The 17083-nt window shown below is 36.6% G+C and overlaps 2 protein-coding genes across 4 annotated transcripts in view; both read right to left on the minus strand.

The window, feature by feature from the left end:
- Window positions 1-72: 72 nt before the first annotated feature.
- On the minus strand, window positions 73-8898 carry LOC117372584 (midkine-B-like). Its single transcript, XM_033968405.2, has 5 exons — window positions 8766-8898; window positions 3491-3582; window positions 1473-1643; window positions 1043-1201; window positions 73-500 (listed from the first exon to the last, which is right to left on the minus strand). Exons 2-5 carry the CDS (start codon window positions 3579-3581, stop codon window positions 481-483), a joined length of 441 nt encoding a protein of 146 aa, XP_033824296.1. The 5' UTR covers window position 3582; window positions 8766-8898; the 3' UTR covers window positions 73-480.
- A 5208-nt stretch (window positions 8899-14106) lies between these two features.
- LOC117372581 (diacylglycerol kinase zeta-like) overlaps window positions 14107-17083 on the minus strand; it is a 52863-nt gene continuing 49886 nt past the window's right edge. For all 3 annotated transcript variants that reach the window (XM_055222335.1, XM_055222336.1, XM_033968401.2), the window contains one exon: window positions 14107-15832. In XM_055222335.1, coding sequence (XP_055078310.1) covers window positions 15716-15832 — 117 coding nt within the window. In that variant the 3' untranslated portion in view covers window positions 14107-15715. The remainder of the gene's footprint in view (window positions 15833-17083) is intronic.

The raw sequence follows: 17083 nt of genomic DNA on the forward strand, positions 1-17083 counted from the left end.
TACTTGTGGTATTTGAAACAGATGATATACTGAGTTTGGTATGGCTGTGAATTCAAAGAAAAAGCCAAACAGTTTAAAACAATGTACATTATTTTAATTTGTTCATTTGTACAAGCTTCATCATGATCTAAAATTCAAAAATAGATTTATAGACGGCCTTTTCTAACCTTTGCACAGTTTGTACATGCCTCAAATTCTGCTACAAACGTTTTTAGATCCAGTGGAGAATATAACACTGGATTTAACATTATTCTATATTTTTTTTGTAAAAAAGTTTTTATGGTTAAAAAAGGCTATACGCTAAGGAACAGTTATTTACTTTTGCCTAACATAGGAAAATCAGGAAAGCTCTGCATTTTAATCAAAATCAACATAAAACCATCAGGAAACAAACATCTAAATAAATGTACTTTTGGAGGAGTCTGTGTTTTGCATTTTCATGAAGGAAGAAAGACACTTGGTCCAATACTTTCCCATTGTTTAGGTAGATTTCTTGTCTCCTGGAAGAAAAGAAAAAAATAGAAATAATTAAAAAACAATCCTGATATTAATGATTTGTGTACACTAAACTACTACTTTTTTCAAGCTGTACATGACTGCTTGTCTGTATTATGTGTAACCACTAGGTGGAGCGCAATTGCAATGTCACCAACTATTTGACCTTTTACCTAGACTCCCTCTCTCCTACCTGTAATGGGCCTGGATCAGTTTAGAGGTAGGTGATATACTGTATTGTTTACAAGGTACTATTGAAATTGTTTTGAGAATTAGAATATTGAGTATGACAATAATTAATTCAATAACTAATCTGTCAAAGAGTGATATAAAGTCAGTTGTTTGTGACAGTTAATTCCCCTTTTAAGAATCCACTCACCTACAGTTAAACACACAATTTCTAACAGACTGCAGAAATGTAGTATAATAGTTATGAGTAAAATTAAAGATGGACATTTGCACTGTCTTCAAAACCTTTTTTTGAATAATTTAGGCTTATATGTTCATAGTCCCGTCTGTCTGTAGTAGATAAGGGTGTGATTCTCACCTCTCGTCTTCTTGACTTTGGGAGAGCAGGGCTTGGACACAGTCACAGTGTCTCGGCACTCGGCGTTGAACAGGACCTTCTTCAGACTGCCCGACCGACTCTTTGTGTTGGTGGCAGCGTCACAGGGTCCCCAGGGGCCAAACTTGTACTTACAGTCACCTACAGTAGACCACTCAACAGTAAGTACTTACAAGTTACTACTTTTTACATAATTTTAGAATCGTTTGGCATTTATAGATGTAAGCGTGAATTGAAGTGAACTGTGGGAAGAGACATTCAGCAAATTGTTAATGTGCTGCAATCAAACACCTAGGCCTAGACTTTTGTACAGAATAATCTATGGCTGAAGGACAGGTCAGAATTCTATGGTGGAATTTGCTGTTTAACTGTCAAAATACAGACCACAATCCGCAATCTGTCCAACACTCACTGATGTCTTTCTTCCAGTTGCAGGGGATCTTGCAGTGGATCTTGTTTGTCTGACCCTTACAGGTAACCTCCCTCTGGCCCTCTCCACAGTCGCCCTGCTCCGGGATACACTTCCCATACTCTGTCTCCGCTGGGGTGCACTCGGAGGCTGCCTTGGCACGGTCCGGTTTACCTGTGAACACATGGAGAGGCTATGGTACTGATACAAGTAGAAATGTTTAAAAACTACAATGTTTGTGTTAGATTCATGACTGAATAGTAGTAGTAACAGTTGTAGCATCATCACTACTTCTATCTATATATTCATGAGGCATATTAAAATCCCCAACTAAAGCCGTTTAACACCAGCAGTTGAGCTATTTTATCCTTCATTTTAATTTCCAACTGAATTAAACCTGGAAAAATGGTTGGCTGGATACTTGATATAAGATTAGCTAGACAGAATGGTATTTTACAATAACTGTGATTAAATCTTGCATCAGACCAATAAAATTGACTAGCCTATAATTATTAGTTTGAATTGACTTAATAATAATGTCTGCACTGCCAAAATGGGAAAGAAAAAAAGAAAACTGTACCAGTCCTGTCTACCTTTCTACAACTTCAGCAATTTCAAGCCCTAACCAGTAAATCCTGCTTAGAAAACACTATAGGAGACAGAGATGTTTGAGCTTGCCAAGTACAGACAGTTTTTAGTACCTTATTTATTGTCATTTTTTGGCCAAGTATGTGTCAAAAGCCGCCATAACCAGGCCAACTTGTTTTCAAAGCATCAGGAAACCGAGATTTAAAAACAAACAACAGCTGCAGTGATTTGACTCAATGACACACATACTTTTTATTATGCAGAGCATTACATAATACAGTGAATGAGACAAGACAATATTGAATCATATGTTGAAGTTTACATATTTAGCTGAAGGGATTGCCTCTTATTGGATGGCACAGTGTTTTTAGAGTCCATTTTTGAGCTTATTTGGTCTTAATATCCATCCATTCATTAAGACCCATACATTCATTCATTTTGTTCCTGATATTACTTATTACTTATTCTTACTGATATTGTGATATAAAGAGCCAGATAAAATAAAAACATTTTGCATTGTTCCTTTGCACTTTTTACTTTCACTTTTTGTTTCTCACAATCGTTATGTTTAGTTATTTCTATTATATTGTGACCTGTATGCATTTCTATCTAGTCCCTATCCCAGATAAATTAAAAAGAGCAAAATACATTGTCAGTGCACTCCCAGTTTTTTTCAATTGTACATTGAGTAAAAGCCAAAAGAAAAATCTATCAACTGGACAAAAAGGTCCAGTTGACAGATTTTACTTTTGGTTTTTACGGTGGATCAGACCTGGACGGGATTACACAGACAATTGTACATTGACTTTTTGTACTATTGATACCCTGGTTTTTGAAATTGAAAAATTATTGTGACTGGATCCGAAAACATGAATAACTCTTGAGATAATAGTGAGTGATCTCTTTAAGCTTCTGTGCTACTGTGATCTCTACATGAAAATCAGCATTAGGGCTGCAACTAACATTTATTTTAGCACTTGACTTGTCAGTAATTATTTTTATCATATGTTAACATATGTAACATTTTTAACCAAACAAAGGTTGTAATATGGTGACTGAAGGCTTCTTGATAGAGAATATTTACATATAAAGTGTATTATGGATGAAAATTGTTGAAATTGAAATTGTTCATTCTTTTGACATTTTACCACTGTCTTTGTTATAAAAGGTCTTTTTGTATGTGTTTGAGTCTGTGCAATCCAGATTCCGTTTACAATTATCAAAATACGACAACATTTTTTTTTTACTGTCAGCTAGTCTCAATCAGTTGATTTAATTGTTGCAGCTCTAATCAGGATTATATGTATCAGGATTGCCACTATCAACTTGCATACATTGAATTACATTTGACATTTAGTCCTAGTTTTTGTCATTACATGATATACATGATTACAATATAATAAGTAGTATTCAATTTTAGATTTGTTTCTCACCTTTGTTTCCTTTGCCTTTCCCTCGCCCGGCCTCTGCGCTCAGGGACAGGGCCAGGAGCAGCAGAAGTGTCACTGAAACCAAGCCTCGCATCCTGGAAAAAAAAGCACTTTCAAGTCAATATGACGTCACAGGTTTGTATAACGAGGAGAGGCAAGAATATTCCTCTTTCTGTACATCTCAGCCAATAAAACAGAAGCCAAAGCTCCTCAGCAGAAGCTCCTCAAACCGACCAGTGCTGCTCAGTTTCTATCAGTTTACTGTCTTAAAAACTTGAAATGCATTCTGAGCATCCTAATTATTCACTGAAATGAGTTTATAAGGGCTTTTTACAACTTTCAGAGGCTAGAGCTCAATTTTGCTATCACAGTAATCCTAACAACTAGCCTGCTGAAAGTGCACTTCCTGATTACCGGACAATAAAACACTTTACAATTAGATGCAGATAGTACACAGCAAACTTAATTTGACATCAAGACATGGAAAACATCAGGTAATGGGCCTTTAAGTGACTATGACTGTATGTCTTGAAATATTAGTCATTACCATCTAGTATTTTGTCATGTAACTTCTCATTTTTGGAATTGGTTAAATAACAGTATAAAATTGTTAACTTTTTCCAATTCACTCCAGTTGGTCAACGTCTGTCATGCTCTGAGTGAGTGACAAGTGGATTTAACCAATCACAGTTAAGTGTGAACTCTCAGAGACGGCTTTAGTAGTTTAGTAGGCTGTACAAGAATAATGATACATTCTAAATTGTAATCTTGGTTTTAAGAAAATGGTAATAAGATTTTTTTTTGCCAACCTTTTATGTGTTTACACCATCTTGTCAAATTTTCTATAAATTGCCAAATCTCAGATCGTATCAAATTTCAATCCTGTTGTTAATAACAGTGTCCATTTAGTACACAATGCAATAGCTCGTTATTGTATCAGCCGTCCTGCTCCTGTCTCTTTCTAATCCTGTGTTTTATTATGTGATTCCTGCGTGATGTTTATGAAGATGGAGGGCAGATGGTTCAAAATTTGTTCAAATGAATCTGGTCCAATAATCCAGTAATCTGACTATTGTAGTCTGGGATTATAGAAGTGGGCTAATGTATTCACTGCCCTACAAAGAACACTCCGCATGTACAAGTAGTGCTCTACCAAATCTCTTACAAATGGCACCTTTGGATGTTTATCTAATCCTTTCTTAACACACTACCACTAATCTTGGCCACCAGTCATATTGCATTTTAATGAGGCAGGATTTTTGAAACATTTTTCTTTTTATCTTCATAGTATACAAGAAAATATTTTGGGATTATGTTCCATTGCTGTCAAAAATTCCAATGGTCTAACACTTTATTAGTGCCACGAATCTTATGGGTTCTTTTTATGTGTGTGTGATTTTGTTGCCCCTTTTCCTCCTTTCTATCCTATGTGTCTTTTAAATATATATTTTTTTTATTTTAATTTTGCCAGAGGCCTTTCCTTCAGTAACCCATGTGCGGAGTGTCTTCCTTAGTACCACAACAACAGAACATGTGCTCCAGCGAGATTAAGGTAAACACTGTGTCCACTATGCCACTTTGCTCTCCAAAGTGTAAGTGCGGGAGTTAATACAGACTTGCACAAGATTTCCAAGATATTAAAGATTTTGCCTCATTGGGAATGTTGTCCACATTAGGGCTGCAGCAATTAATCGGAATAAGCCTATTAAACTATTAAAATAATCGTAATTGTAAATTAATTCATTATATGTAGTCTACAAGCAACAAACAGACATTTTTTTTTATTTTTCTTATCATTAACACACTTTATTTGTAAATAAATCTCTCTCAAATGGCCTTCTGTAATCCTATTTTAACCTTTATAATAAAATAGAACCTATAAAAGCCCATAGCAATAGTTGTATTGAACAGAAACAAATCTAAAAAATACCAGTTGGCTATTCAACCACTAAAATAACCATTTGTTGTCACCCTACTCCAGTGGTTCTCAAAAGTTTCATGCAAACTACCACCTAAGATAATATTTGGTTTCCGAGTTCTACCAGATTTAAACCAGAAACAAAACCAAAACACACCTAAATTTGACTAAACCAGCGTACACGTACCACAGTTTGCGAATCACTACCCTAGTTTATATTGTTTTATAAAATCTAAGTCAGCGTAACTATGTCTCCTCCTCCTCTCCTTCCTCATATCTCTCTATTTGTTGACAAGTTCTCCAATCGTCCCCATTGGCTTCTGTGTGAATGCGCTCGGACAAACATATAGCCAGTGCCTTCTTTTGAGCGCCGCAGTGCATTTCCCATAGTGCCCCAGTCTCTCGCCCTTTCTCTCTATGGAGCCCGGAGCTGTTTTTGTACCCAGAGATGACAGAGCTCTCCTTTCAAAAAAAAAAAAAAAAAAAAAAAAAAACTCCCATTAAAAACCGTGGTGTCCATTGAAACGTCAGCTGGCAGCACAAATCTAGCACTTCGAAGCCTCTTTTATGGGACAGTCCCGGCTCTCAGCGGGATCCCGGGGCTCTTTCGGTGCATGGGGGCGGGGGGTGATGGTGGTGGTGGGGAGGGTCGAGGGGGGCCAAGCAAAACCCTCCTTTAAAAAAAAAAACCCTCTCAAAAGAATACTGATTCATTGGGCCGCGACAATGCCAGGCTCTAGTCGTGGTTGGGTCGAATCTAAAGTAGCGTAACACAGATTCCATGATTTGTCTAAGGAGATGGCTCTTGGTCGTCCAACTCACCCCCCTCCCCCTTGAAGCCCCCTCCTCTGCCTGCCCTGTCCTGGTCCTGAATGTGGTGGGATGAATAGAGAGCATTTCCATAGGAGCACAATGAGATCTGAGCGCGGAGAAAGCGGAGGAGATGATGCGGCCTTTGGTTGAAAACATGGACGACATTTAGAGGAAGTTCCCCCCAAGACCCTCAGTTCATTTTGGAATTACCCACTATCCTTTTATGACAAATGTAAACGAAATAACATGTGGACATAACACTTGACAACAAGTAGAAAATGGGTATGTAAAGTTGATAAATAAGTTTTTGAGTACTACCTTTGACTGAAACATTTGCTGTTGCTTGTAGTATAATAGCATATGTAGAAAAAAATCTTTATACTTCTATGCCTGATACAAAGGCTCCACCATTAACTTTGTTCACTGTACTTCCACGAGGGCAATATTGCTACATAGGCAAACACAAAACTTACTTCTGAAGAACAATTCCTTGGATCAATATTAGGAAAACTGTACCGTACCAAATTTCATAAGTGGTATTGCAGGGATGTCAGTTTTATAGATGAGATTTTGTTGATCCCACGACTCTGTGCTTAGTCAATCTCCATTTTCCAGCTGTCAAACTAGTGAACCATTAATTATTGTTAAGTTATATGCTTTGTCCATTAGGGAAACTCTTCTATATATTGATCCATCTGCTGCTGGGACAACCTGAACCATGTCTGATGTAGGTCCAGATTGCAAACATACAATGCCAAACTAAGATTTCTCATATTCGGCGAGAATGGAATCATGGATCTTGCTTTGTGGTAAGAGTGCTAACTACCATGTCTCTGTGAAGGAAAGGTTTACACTACAATACTAGTGCTGTTCTGGAGTTGGCTCTCTAAGTTTAACTAATCCAGCATTGTCTAGACTCCAAAAAGAATTGGAAAAAGATGTCTCCAATTGAACACTAATAGTCCCGACCACAACCCATGACCACATACAGTATCCTGAACAACCAAGGTTTAAAACTAGCACAAAATAACAACATAGGAACATTAGTCATCTTTACCAAAAAGAAACCATTAAACCAATTACTGAACAGACTTAGTTTTAGTCTGTGATAGAACTGGTCCAAAGGCTAAAGCACCCTGTCGATATCAAGGTCTTTAGAAAAGTTTCTGAGTTACAAGTAGATGCACTCTATACAGTTTGAAATAAAGTTGCCTAGCTCAACACACATACAATACATAGGCCTAAATGTGTACAATGTGTCCCCTATGTCATTTCAATGGAACCATTTTCTTTTCTGCTGAAGTAATCCTCACTGCTTCTCTATTTTACACCAACAAGTGATTACAGGCTAGAGAATAATGTCACAGACTAAAGGCAAATTGTGTTAGTTTTCAAGACAGAACAATTAAACCTTAAACAAAGTGCAAAGATTCGTGATATGAGGAAATACTGAGCTTGTTTTTTTTCAAGTTTCACTACAAGGAAGAGGTAGAAACTTTTAAATTCAGTAGACTGGAAAATACCACAACTGGAAAGAAACATTGGTGATCTCATTGTGAAAGAAAATAAATGAATCTACTCTATGTGGCTGCATTTCTTCTTTTTTTTTTATTGATTATACATTGCTTAGATGGGATTGGATACAGTTAATCTCAAATTTGACCTGTTGTAATCCTTTAAATTTATAATAAATGTTGCACTGAGGAAGAGTGAGAGTACTAGGGAATATTGAATGCAAATAAACAAAATCCTATTCCCAATCACACACTTTGAAGCTACATACTTTAGTGTAATTGCATTTAAAGTTTTGAATCCATCCAAGACAAGAATCAGATAATAAGTGTAGACTGACAACTTGATTCAAAAGAGTTCTAGTAAGACTAAACTAAAAATATAACTAAACCATCAAAAGAATTAGTCTAGATGAGACCTGTTAAACTTGAAAATATGCAAAATGATCTAACCAGGTATTTAACTGGGTAAGAACAAGCTCTCTGTCAAAACCTTTCTGTCTCATCCAAATTGCAAATGTATGTTCAAATATATATATATATAAATATAGAAAAATACTTGTTAATTTACAAATTTTCACTGTAAAAAGGTGAATAGTGTTTTATAGTGTATGAAGAATTGTTTGCTTCTCCCATAGATTTTTAATTTGACCCAACCAACCATGCATTGTAAATCTAATAATTGTAATTTGACTAATTTACAAATTTTTATATTCCATGTCCAGCACATTAAAGATATTTATTTTAAACTGAGAAATTATGCTATTTACAATTTGGCCTCCATACAAAAAGACATACAAGAGAATTTGAATCAAAAGTTTGCAAACTGGTCTTAAAATAAGTATGCAACTGTATGTCTTCAGCAAATCTTCTCAAAACTCACAATAGCAACTCAAAATAGTGCAAAGAATAAATTGTAAATCTATTTAAGTACCAAATTTTAGGTTTAGGAAAAACTACCCTTCAAGGTCAACTAACTAAACAATTCTAATGCTACTAAATACCCAATGTACATATAAAAAGTGAAACGTCTTACTTTGCAGGAGAGAAGCAGCCAGCTGAGAGGTGCAGAGCTGAGTGCTGTGTGTTTCTGCTGCTGCTCTTGTGTGGGTCCCTATGCACAGACCCCACCCCTCGATGACATCACAGTGACGTCACAGGTCCACCAGGAACAAAACAGACTGGGGCATTATCTCACAACACTTTGCACAATAAGCTTAGTGAAGTGATTGAAAAGTGAAGATATAATTAGAAGCAAATTAACTCAAATATTTAAACAGATTTTTTTCACCTAGCAATTTTCTAATGTTATCTCGATACTAAAATCTCACTTAATTTCACTCACTTAACTCAATTTTGACGTTAAAGAATAGATTCGATACTCAATACCGATTCTGATACCTTAATGATAATAAAAAATGTCTTGCTTCAGACAATAGAATCTTATTTTCAACATTAAAATGAAGCGCTTTCCTTTATATTACCATGTGGTGTTATATCTGTGTATAGTCCCTCAGTCGTCCAGCTAGGTTCCACAGTGGTCCATGGGCGTATACTAGTCTATGTGGTCTTATACTTGTTCTGATAAAGCTCAAGATCTTTCTAAAGCTATTCAGGAAAGGTTCATTTCTGTCTTCTGAATGTGACTTTTTTTATTTTTGATGCTACTTTTAGTATCAATTAGTGTCAAATTGCCCTTACTTTTGACAACCCTATATTAACTTAACAGGATCAATATGCAACCACAGTGTAGTTCAAGCAAAAGTTCCTAGCTGGAGCATGAGCCACACATTTTTTTTGCACATTTTAAGTGTACAGGGAAAAGACACAAATGAAAAATGACCTGGGAATCAAACCTTGTACCTCCTTGCGGTGTGGCATAAAGTCACTCAGCCACCATGCTGTCACTTAAATTGATAGTTGTGTACTACTAATTACATGCAGTGCAACCTCAGCTTCTCTTGTCCTGAGAGAAATTATGTGTATTTATTTATTTGAGCACAACATCAAGGGCTTGCAAATGTGCTGCAGATCTAACCACTCAGTCTCATATCAGTGGAAGGAAATTATTGGTTTGTTGCTGGCAAATGGACAAGTTACTCACAATAACGGCAATATTTAGTCACAACCACTCAGACATCTGACTGAGATTTGACTAGTTTTGGTTCTGTCTTGGTTGTCTGAGTAGGTCTCTTGGTGTTTTTTATTGGCACATGCTCGGTCTTGTAAGTTTTGTCTCATTTACGGTTGCTCAGATGCCTGACGGTAACTGCTTATAAAGGTGTTCAGACGTCACAAAGCTGCTGTTTGCTCAGGGCTGCCATCTCTTTAACAGGGTAGAGGTCGAATTGTGAGTCATGGTGATGTTAGAAGGACACGCCTGCTTCACCTGTAAAACTTAAATACAGGTCAGAAGGGCACAAGATAGAATTTTAGACATTTTCACATTTTTAGAAAGTGTGTAAAAGGATGAATTGTTACATCATAAGCTGAGTTTTTTGGGGTTTTTTTTGTAATTTAGTTGTAGTGATAAAAGTGTATTTTACATTGTAGAAAGTGTAAATTGTTTCCATGTTAGTGCTTGGTTTCTGATGACATCACAACTTTCAAATTGAGATCAGAGGCAGGGAAAAATAAAGCTTTATGATGCGGACTTTATTGTGGCTTATACAGTCTACGTCACCATTAAAGGGTTCAATATTGATCTTTTTTTTAATAATCTGATTTCTAGAAAATTACTTTAAATCATTTACAATACATCTTTTGATAACTAAATATAATATAATTTTAACATGTATACATATGTGTTACTGCCTAAATGCTCCCCTGTCACAACATTCCCTCAAAGGTGCTCTGTGTTCCAAGCATGTGATCTTTTTTCGGTCACATGTTGTGTCAATTTGCCTAGGATCTAGAATACACACTCCTTCAATACTTAATGAAGATCTGGTGAATCTCCTGGTTTTCAAATGGGCGTGATTGACAGGTGGAGCTATTTGGGGACACGCATGGACCATCTGCATTTGAAAAAATAAAGGACAAAAAGCATATCATAGGGAACTGAAAAACAATACATTTCTGCACAATCAATGAGCCAAGCACTAACTGTTAATCAGAGATGAGATATATTTGATTTTATTTGTAAATGATCTGTGACCAATGAGCTTCTTCGTTTCACATGCGTCACTCAAAAAAATAAAATAAAAATCTGATAATACGATCATGTATGACCAGGGGACCAGACCGATATCAATATGTATAAAAAATCCAGAGAAATATTATTCTGGATTTGCCAAGCAATGTGTCCATGTGTGCAATGTGTCCATGGATGTGTTGATTGATTGATTTGCCTTGAATATCCCACAGTATGGCATTATACATATTTATCTTGCATTCATTGAACTACTGGTGTTTTGATAAAACATACCATGGAAAAAATGTATTCTCAGATTCTTCTGACCAGTAACTTATCCTGGTCCCCAGGTTGTCCTCAGAGATTTATAAGTTTAATACCATCCTGTGGAACATTACAGGCAAAGCAAAAACATCTCCATGGAGACAAGCAGGTGGCGGACCCTCCACCAGAAAAGTTGCATAGTGCACATTTAAGGATTAATGAAAGTCTACATGTTCATATCATAGACAACTAATATGCTTAGTAATATATCTGACAGTGACAACAGTTAGGGTTAGAGTTCAACAAGTTTGAATTTGTCTGTGTGACAAAGTGTGTGTCAATACTTCAAGTATTGACACACACCTCCACACAGACACACAGTAACAACAGCAAGAACAAGGTCAGTGAGATGCAAGATTGTTTTTGTACTTAATCACTGGTATGCCAGTCAATATGTTTGTCTGTCTGTTTGGCCTAAGTTCACACAAAGGCACTTGGGAAAGTTTAGTGATCATCAGTGGGATTATTTTGGATGTGTTTGAAGTAACTGGGGTAAAAAGACCTGAACTATAGTAAATTTTGGCAAATGTTTGACAATATTATAATGAGAGATACGTCTATCAGAGAAATACTGTGATAACCTGATTTGATAAAGGCAAGTCCCACAAACCACCACTTATTATACCATACTACCATCCTTTGAAACACAAATTAGAAAAAAACTTATTTCAGTATGTTATGTTTACTTTGAACTTCAATTTGCACTTTAATTTGCTGTATAAATATTTGCAGGTACTATATCATTTCCTCTTAATAACTGTCTTATATATCTCCAAGTCCAAAGTCCATTTGAGGTCTGTCCTTACCTCCTATGTGTGTCAACATGTAAATATTTGCGTGTACTCTTTACATACACGTCACTCTTCGCAGTAGGCTTTTGTCTGGGGTCTACAGGGTTCTCCTTATTTCTGTCCATGTCTGAGCTACAAGAATGCAGTCGACTCCACCACTTCCCAATGGCTCAGTCATGCGAGAGGCCCATTGTCCCAACTGCAGCTGGGAAAACACACAAGAGCAGAACACAGCGGAGAGGAGCTGCTCGTCCTCCTTCAGGTCCACAGATTTACACTTCTGTTGTTGTGAAGAAGGCTATGATAAAAAATTTTTGGTCAACTGGTTATTCACTAAATCATGCATAGAAAATAATAAGGTTGAAGACATTTCTATCCCACCCACTGCTGCAATGGAGGCATGTTGGCATATATGCTAACTCTCGCCTCATAGCAAGGTTCAAGTTTCTTAATTTGTCATTCCAACATGTAAGAGAAACACGTGACAGAACAGAATCTGTTCCTCAAGGCCCAGTGATTTAAAGAAGGTAAGAACAATAATATATAATTAAATTAAATACTACTTTAAAAGCATTTAGGAAGTACAGTAAAGTGTAGCAGAGGTAGCAGCCTAAGCAAAAAAAAAATCTACGAGCACTGTTCAAAAGTCCAACAGCCTCAGGAAAGAAGCTGGACTTCAGCCGAGATGTTCTGGCTTTGATGCAACTCAGTCTCCTCCTAGATAGTAGAGAGATGCGAGAGAGCCTCCATGATCCAGGAGGCCCATCTCCTGCAGCGCTCCTGATAAATGGAGACACATCACTGATGTGTGTGAAGTCACATCCAGTGATCGTCTCTGCCACTCTGACCACATGCTGCAGTGCTCTCCTGTCCTGGACTGAGCAGTGGCCATACCACACTGTGTTGGGCTGTGTCAACACACACTCCACTCCACATCTGTAAAAAGAGATGAAGGCTTGGAGGCGTAGACCAGCAGTTTTGGGTCTCCTCAAAAAGAATGCTGGCTGCATTAGTGGACCGAGTTAGACTGTCCTTGATGTGCAGACCCAGGAATTTCCAATAAGAAACCACTTCAACTTCCATGCCCATGACGTATGGGGATGGGCATCTGCTCTTCCTAAAGTCCACTGTAACTCCATGAAGGTACTTGGTTTAATTTCTGAACTGTGTGAGGCCTTTCTGTGTGTTCTGTCAGTGTGTAGATAGGTGGGTTAATCCTCCAGGTCCAGCTAGTTACTCCTTAGTAGGATAATGCACAAAAAATCCCTTGAAGACAAAAAAGTACTTTATTTTTAGCTGTATGTCATCACTCAAACTGCTCTGTTGGGCAGCATTTTTAAGATTTTCTAATCATATGTGGCTCAAATTATTGAGAAAGTCAAGTTTGCCGAATATGAGGACACAGATAAGATTTGAAGTAGGTTTAAAATTATCAGGTAAGGATTGAACAGTACTTGGAAGAGTTTAATCTAAATCTTTTGTTGCTATAAGAATATTAAATAATTCCTCATTACAAGTGTTGTCAAAAGTATTCAAAATCAGATACTAATCAACACTAGTTTTAGTACTGATTAGAAATTAGATACTCATTTGTAGAAGTATCAATTCTAAAAAACTCACATCAACAGGACAGAAATGACCATTTCCTGAATAGCCTTAGAATGCCCTTGAGCTGTATCAGAACAAGTTAAGGCTGGGTAATTAATCCAATTAATTTGATAAATTTGTGTTTTTTGTTAAGTTGTGAAAGTTAGGATTATTATGAAACAATTACATTTAGATATCTCTAGAAATATAATGAATAGCATATTATAAGAAAGAAAATGTAAAGAGCCTCCCTTGTTTGAAAGACTAGCATTTGTAATCGTCCAGTGTGTGGTAAAAAAACAAAAAATCTAAACTAGATTTTATTTTTTAGCCATATCGCCCCATCCTAAAAGACCACATATACCTGGATGACAGATGAGGCCACATGGTAATATAAAATAAAGTATTATTATTTAATGTTGAATGACATTCTATAGAGAATGTTTTGAAACCCACTTTGGATCTGACGCAACACTTATTTTGATCAACTCATTTTGTACATTTGGCTCAGTGCATTTTAAAATGATCATGGACACGGCATCTTACTGACATGCTTTATTGCAGGTCACTCCGAAATGATAAAACCAAACATTCTTACTCCATATGATATTATACAACATTACATCTTATAGTTGCAGTCACTATTAATACAATCTCCACTGCTTTGGCAGAAAAACAGGCTTGGGGCCATTAAAACACTGAATATACACAGACTCTATACAACACAGTAAAAGCATCACCCTTTGCATTTTGGTATGTAACAGACAAAGTTACAAAAACATCTTATATAGAGTACATTTACTAATTCTGAACATAAATCCACAATATAAGGAAAAGTGAGAAGCAGGAGGCAGCTTGCTCCAATGTATTAATCCCAAGCAAGTGTTATCTATGTCTAAAAATATAAATAGCTCAATAAGAAGTGACTAAAAGTTAAATATGTGACATTTAATAGTAAACAAATACATCCAAACGGTCACTAAATGCTTAAAAAGACACGTTTTTGCAGTCATTCTAAAATATATGGCAATAAAAGCATCTAGAGGTAAAATGAATGGTGGCTGTAGGGATTAAAGATGTGACATATTTGTATGACAGAGGCACCAACTTGTTTCTAGTCAAGGTTTATCATTTTGCATTGTCCACACAAATATGGCTATGGTTTATTGCTTATAATATAATAATGGTTTACAGACACTACCTCTTGATCAGTGAACACATGGCTTGGACTAGTGTAATGTTCTTGGGCAAGACACTTCACCCACTTGATCTATATGATTGTGGGGTGTGAATGATTTGAAGTGGTTGGTACAGATTAGTGGCCATGTGCACTGTAAAGTGACACTGAGAGAGAGATTCAATATTGGTTAAAGAAATAGGGTTTTATAAGAAATGATAATATCTATGCCAACTTTATAAGCAAATGGGCCTATAAATCTGATGGAATGGAATGTGAAAGTAAATATAAAAAAAAAAAATACCCATGTTTGTGTGGACTTATTCTTTAAGTGATTTGAGTATAGTGAAATAGGGTCATACATGGCAGCTGTAACTGTGTTCCCAATGAAAATAAATAGAAACAACTAGAATTAATTTCTAAAAAATAAAACATCTTTTTTCCATTGATCCTTGTAATCATAAATAACAAGAGTATTGTACATTTAAAATAAATTTTAAATCTGAGTATTTCCTAAACAAACGGCAGTAACAAGAAGATAGTTAAGCCAGCATAGTTCTGATGTAGACTGATGTTGTAGTTTTGGTCCTTTTCTAATCCAGGATTAGCTATGGTCTAGTTCAAGTGTGAATGCAGCCTATAAACCATTATCTCTATATTTACATCACATTATATATATAGATGACAAAGTTACATTTCAGTTGTGGTTTTTTTTATATTTTTAACTTGTATTCTAGTTGTTCCTTTTCATTATTGGGACCACAATGACTTTTTACACCATACAGTACATATAAAAACATAGTTCTATAAACCCAAGTTTCACTCAAAATCTTAGCTACTCTCTCCTCATTAGCTCTGTTTGTATATGGTCTACATTCATTGTCAGTGGAGATGCAGTGTTCCTGGTTTAAAGACACTTATTATTGAACATTAACAGTATAGTACTAAAAAAACATGACTACAGTTTTTTCGGGTCAGACCTCTGTCTCCTGGTCCTCTCTCTGGATCATCTGATAATGTTGGCGGTTTTCCAAATATTCAGCTAAGTCGTGGTCTGCTGCTTTCTCTGCTCGCTGTTTAGGAGTCTCCCCCTGAAAAAAAAACAAAAAACAAACTACCTTTACTTTACAAAGCCACTCTACATAATTCTTGTAACTGAGATGGGAAGAACAGCTTGTTGCTTTAAAGAGTATATGACTGGTTAGACTACTCATTTCACTTAAACAAAAAATAAATAAAAAATTCTTGCCAATTTTTTTTCTATTTGTTGAATTTTGGTAAAGTTTCTAATTTTACTTACTGGTTGGATATGTAGAGATAGCAATTCCATAACCGTACCTTGCAAACATAATGTTAACGAGGGCCAAAACATGTCTAAATTGCACAATACTTAAAATTAGACCTATATTTCATTAAATGGAGGCTTAAACAACAAGAAAAATGCCTCTCTTGGGCATTAATTGTCCCTGCATTATCAATGGATTTTTTTGTGTTGATGGCATAGCTAGTATAGAGGCTTCCCTTAACAAACTTTGAAGCCGCAGTGAGAGCCAGAGTGGGTCCTGGGTTCGTAGCTTTGTGGCGCGCTGGCAGATTATTGAGATCCAACATGTGTTTTGTAATGATTTATTGACGAACACACACAGAGCTATCAGCAGCGCAGCAGAGAAAATGGACATGGATGGATAAAGCAAACTATGTTAAGATGAGTAAATGGAGGTAAAAGTGGAGGTAAAAGTGGAGGTAAAAGTGGAGGTAAAAGTGGAGGTAAAACTGGCAGTGAAAGTGGAGGTGGAACTGGCGGTCAACAAAAAATATTACGTCTATCCGGCCCTGACTCTCAACACCTGTGCCCGAGGTGAGTGCTCCCTTTACATACATACATGCATGTGCACCTGCCCATGTGAGTCCCGCCCCCTCAGCTCTCAGCCAACCAGACGCACACATACAGCAAACACACAGTGCACCTTTATCTGTCTCCTTCATCTAGAATGGTGCATATCAGTGACAACGTACGACTGGTGACGCACACATTTAAGTCTTCACAACAAATATATTGAAAGGTGCAATATGCAGCTTTTCTGGTGAAGATGACACCACCAAGCCGAGTTACGGGTCAGATTTCTGGAGAAGGGACCCCACTCAGTAAGAATGCACATTTCTAAGTTAGCTTTTTAATAATAAAACACTTGAAGTTGAATAAATGCAAGGAACTTGTATGTCATACTGTAGAACATTCTAATCAACGCAATACCATCTCTGTCAGGACAGCAGGTAGCAGATCCTCCACCCAAGTGCACTTTGACTGCCTTTAACTGATTGTCTGATATGTTTGGATGTAC

This window comes from Periophthalmus magnuspinnatus, chromosome 6 (assembly GCF_009829125.3).
Source record: "Periophthalmus magnuspinnatus isolate fPerMag1 chromosome 6, fPerMag1.2.pri, whole genome shotgun sequence".
NCBI classification, from domain to species: domain Eukaryota; kingdom Metazoa; phylum Chordata; class Actinopteri; order Gobiiformes; family Gobiidae; genus Periophthalmus; species Periophthalmus magnuspinnatus.

What these genes read in the sequence shown, in the direction of transcription:
- LOC117372584 (XM_033968405.2), bottom strand. Translation starts at nt 3,581, where the DNA reads ATGCGAGGCTTGGTTTCAGTGACACTTCTGCTGCTCCTGGCCCTGTCC. An exon ending in GAAAGGCAAAGGAAACAAAG is followed by an intron (nt 1,644 to 3,490) that starts GTGAGAAACAAA and finishes ATGTGTTCACAG; the next exon opens with GTAAACCGGACCGTGCCAAG. An exon ending in CAACTGGAAGAAAGACATCA is followed by an intron (nt 1,202 to 1,472) that starts GTGAGTGTTGGA and finishes GGTCTACTGTAG; the next exon opens with GTGACTGTAAGTACAAGTTT.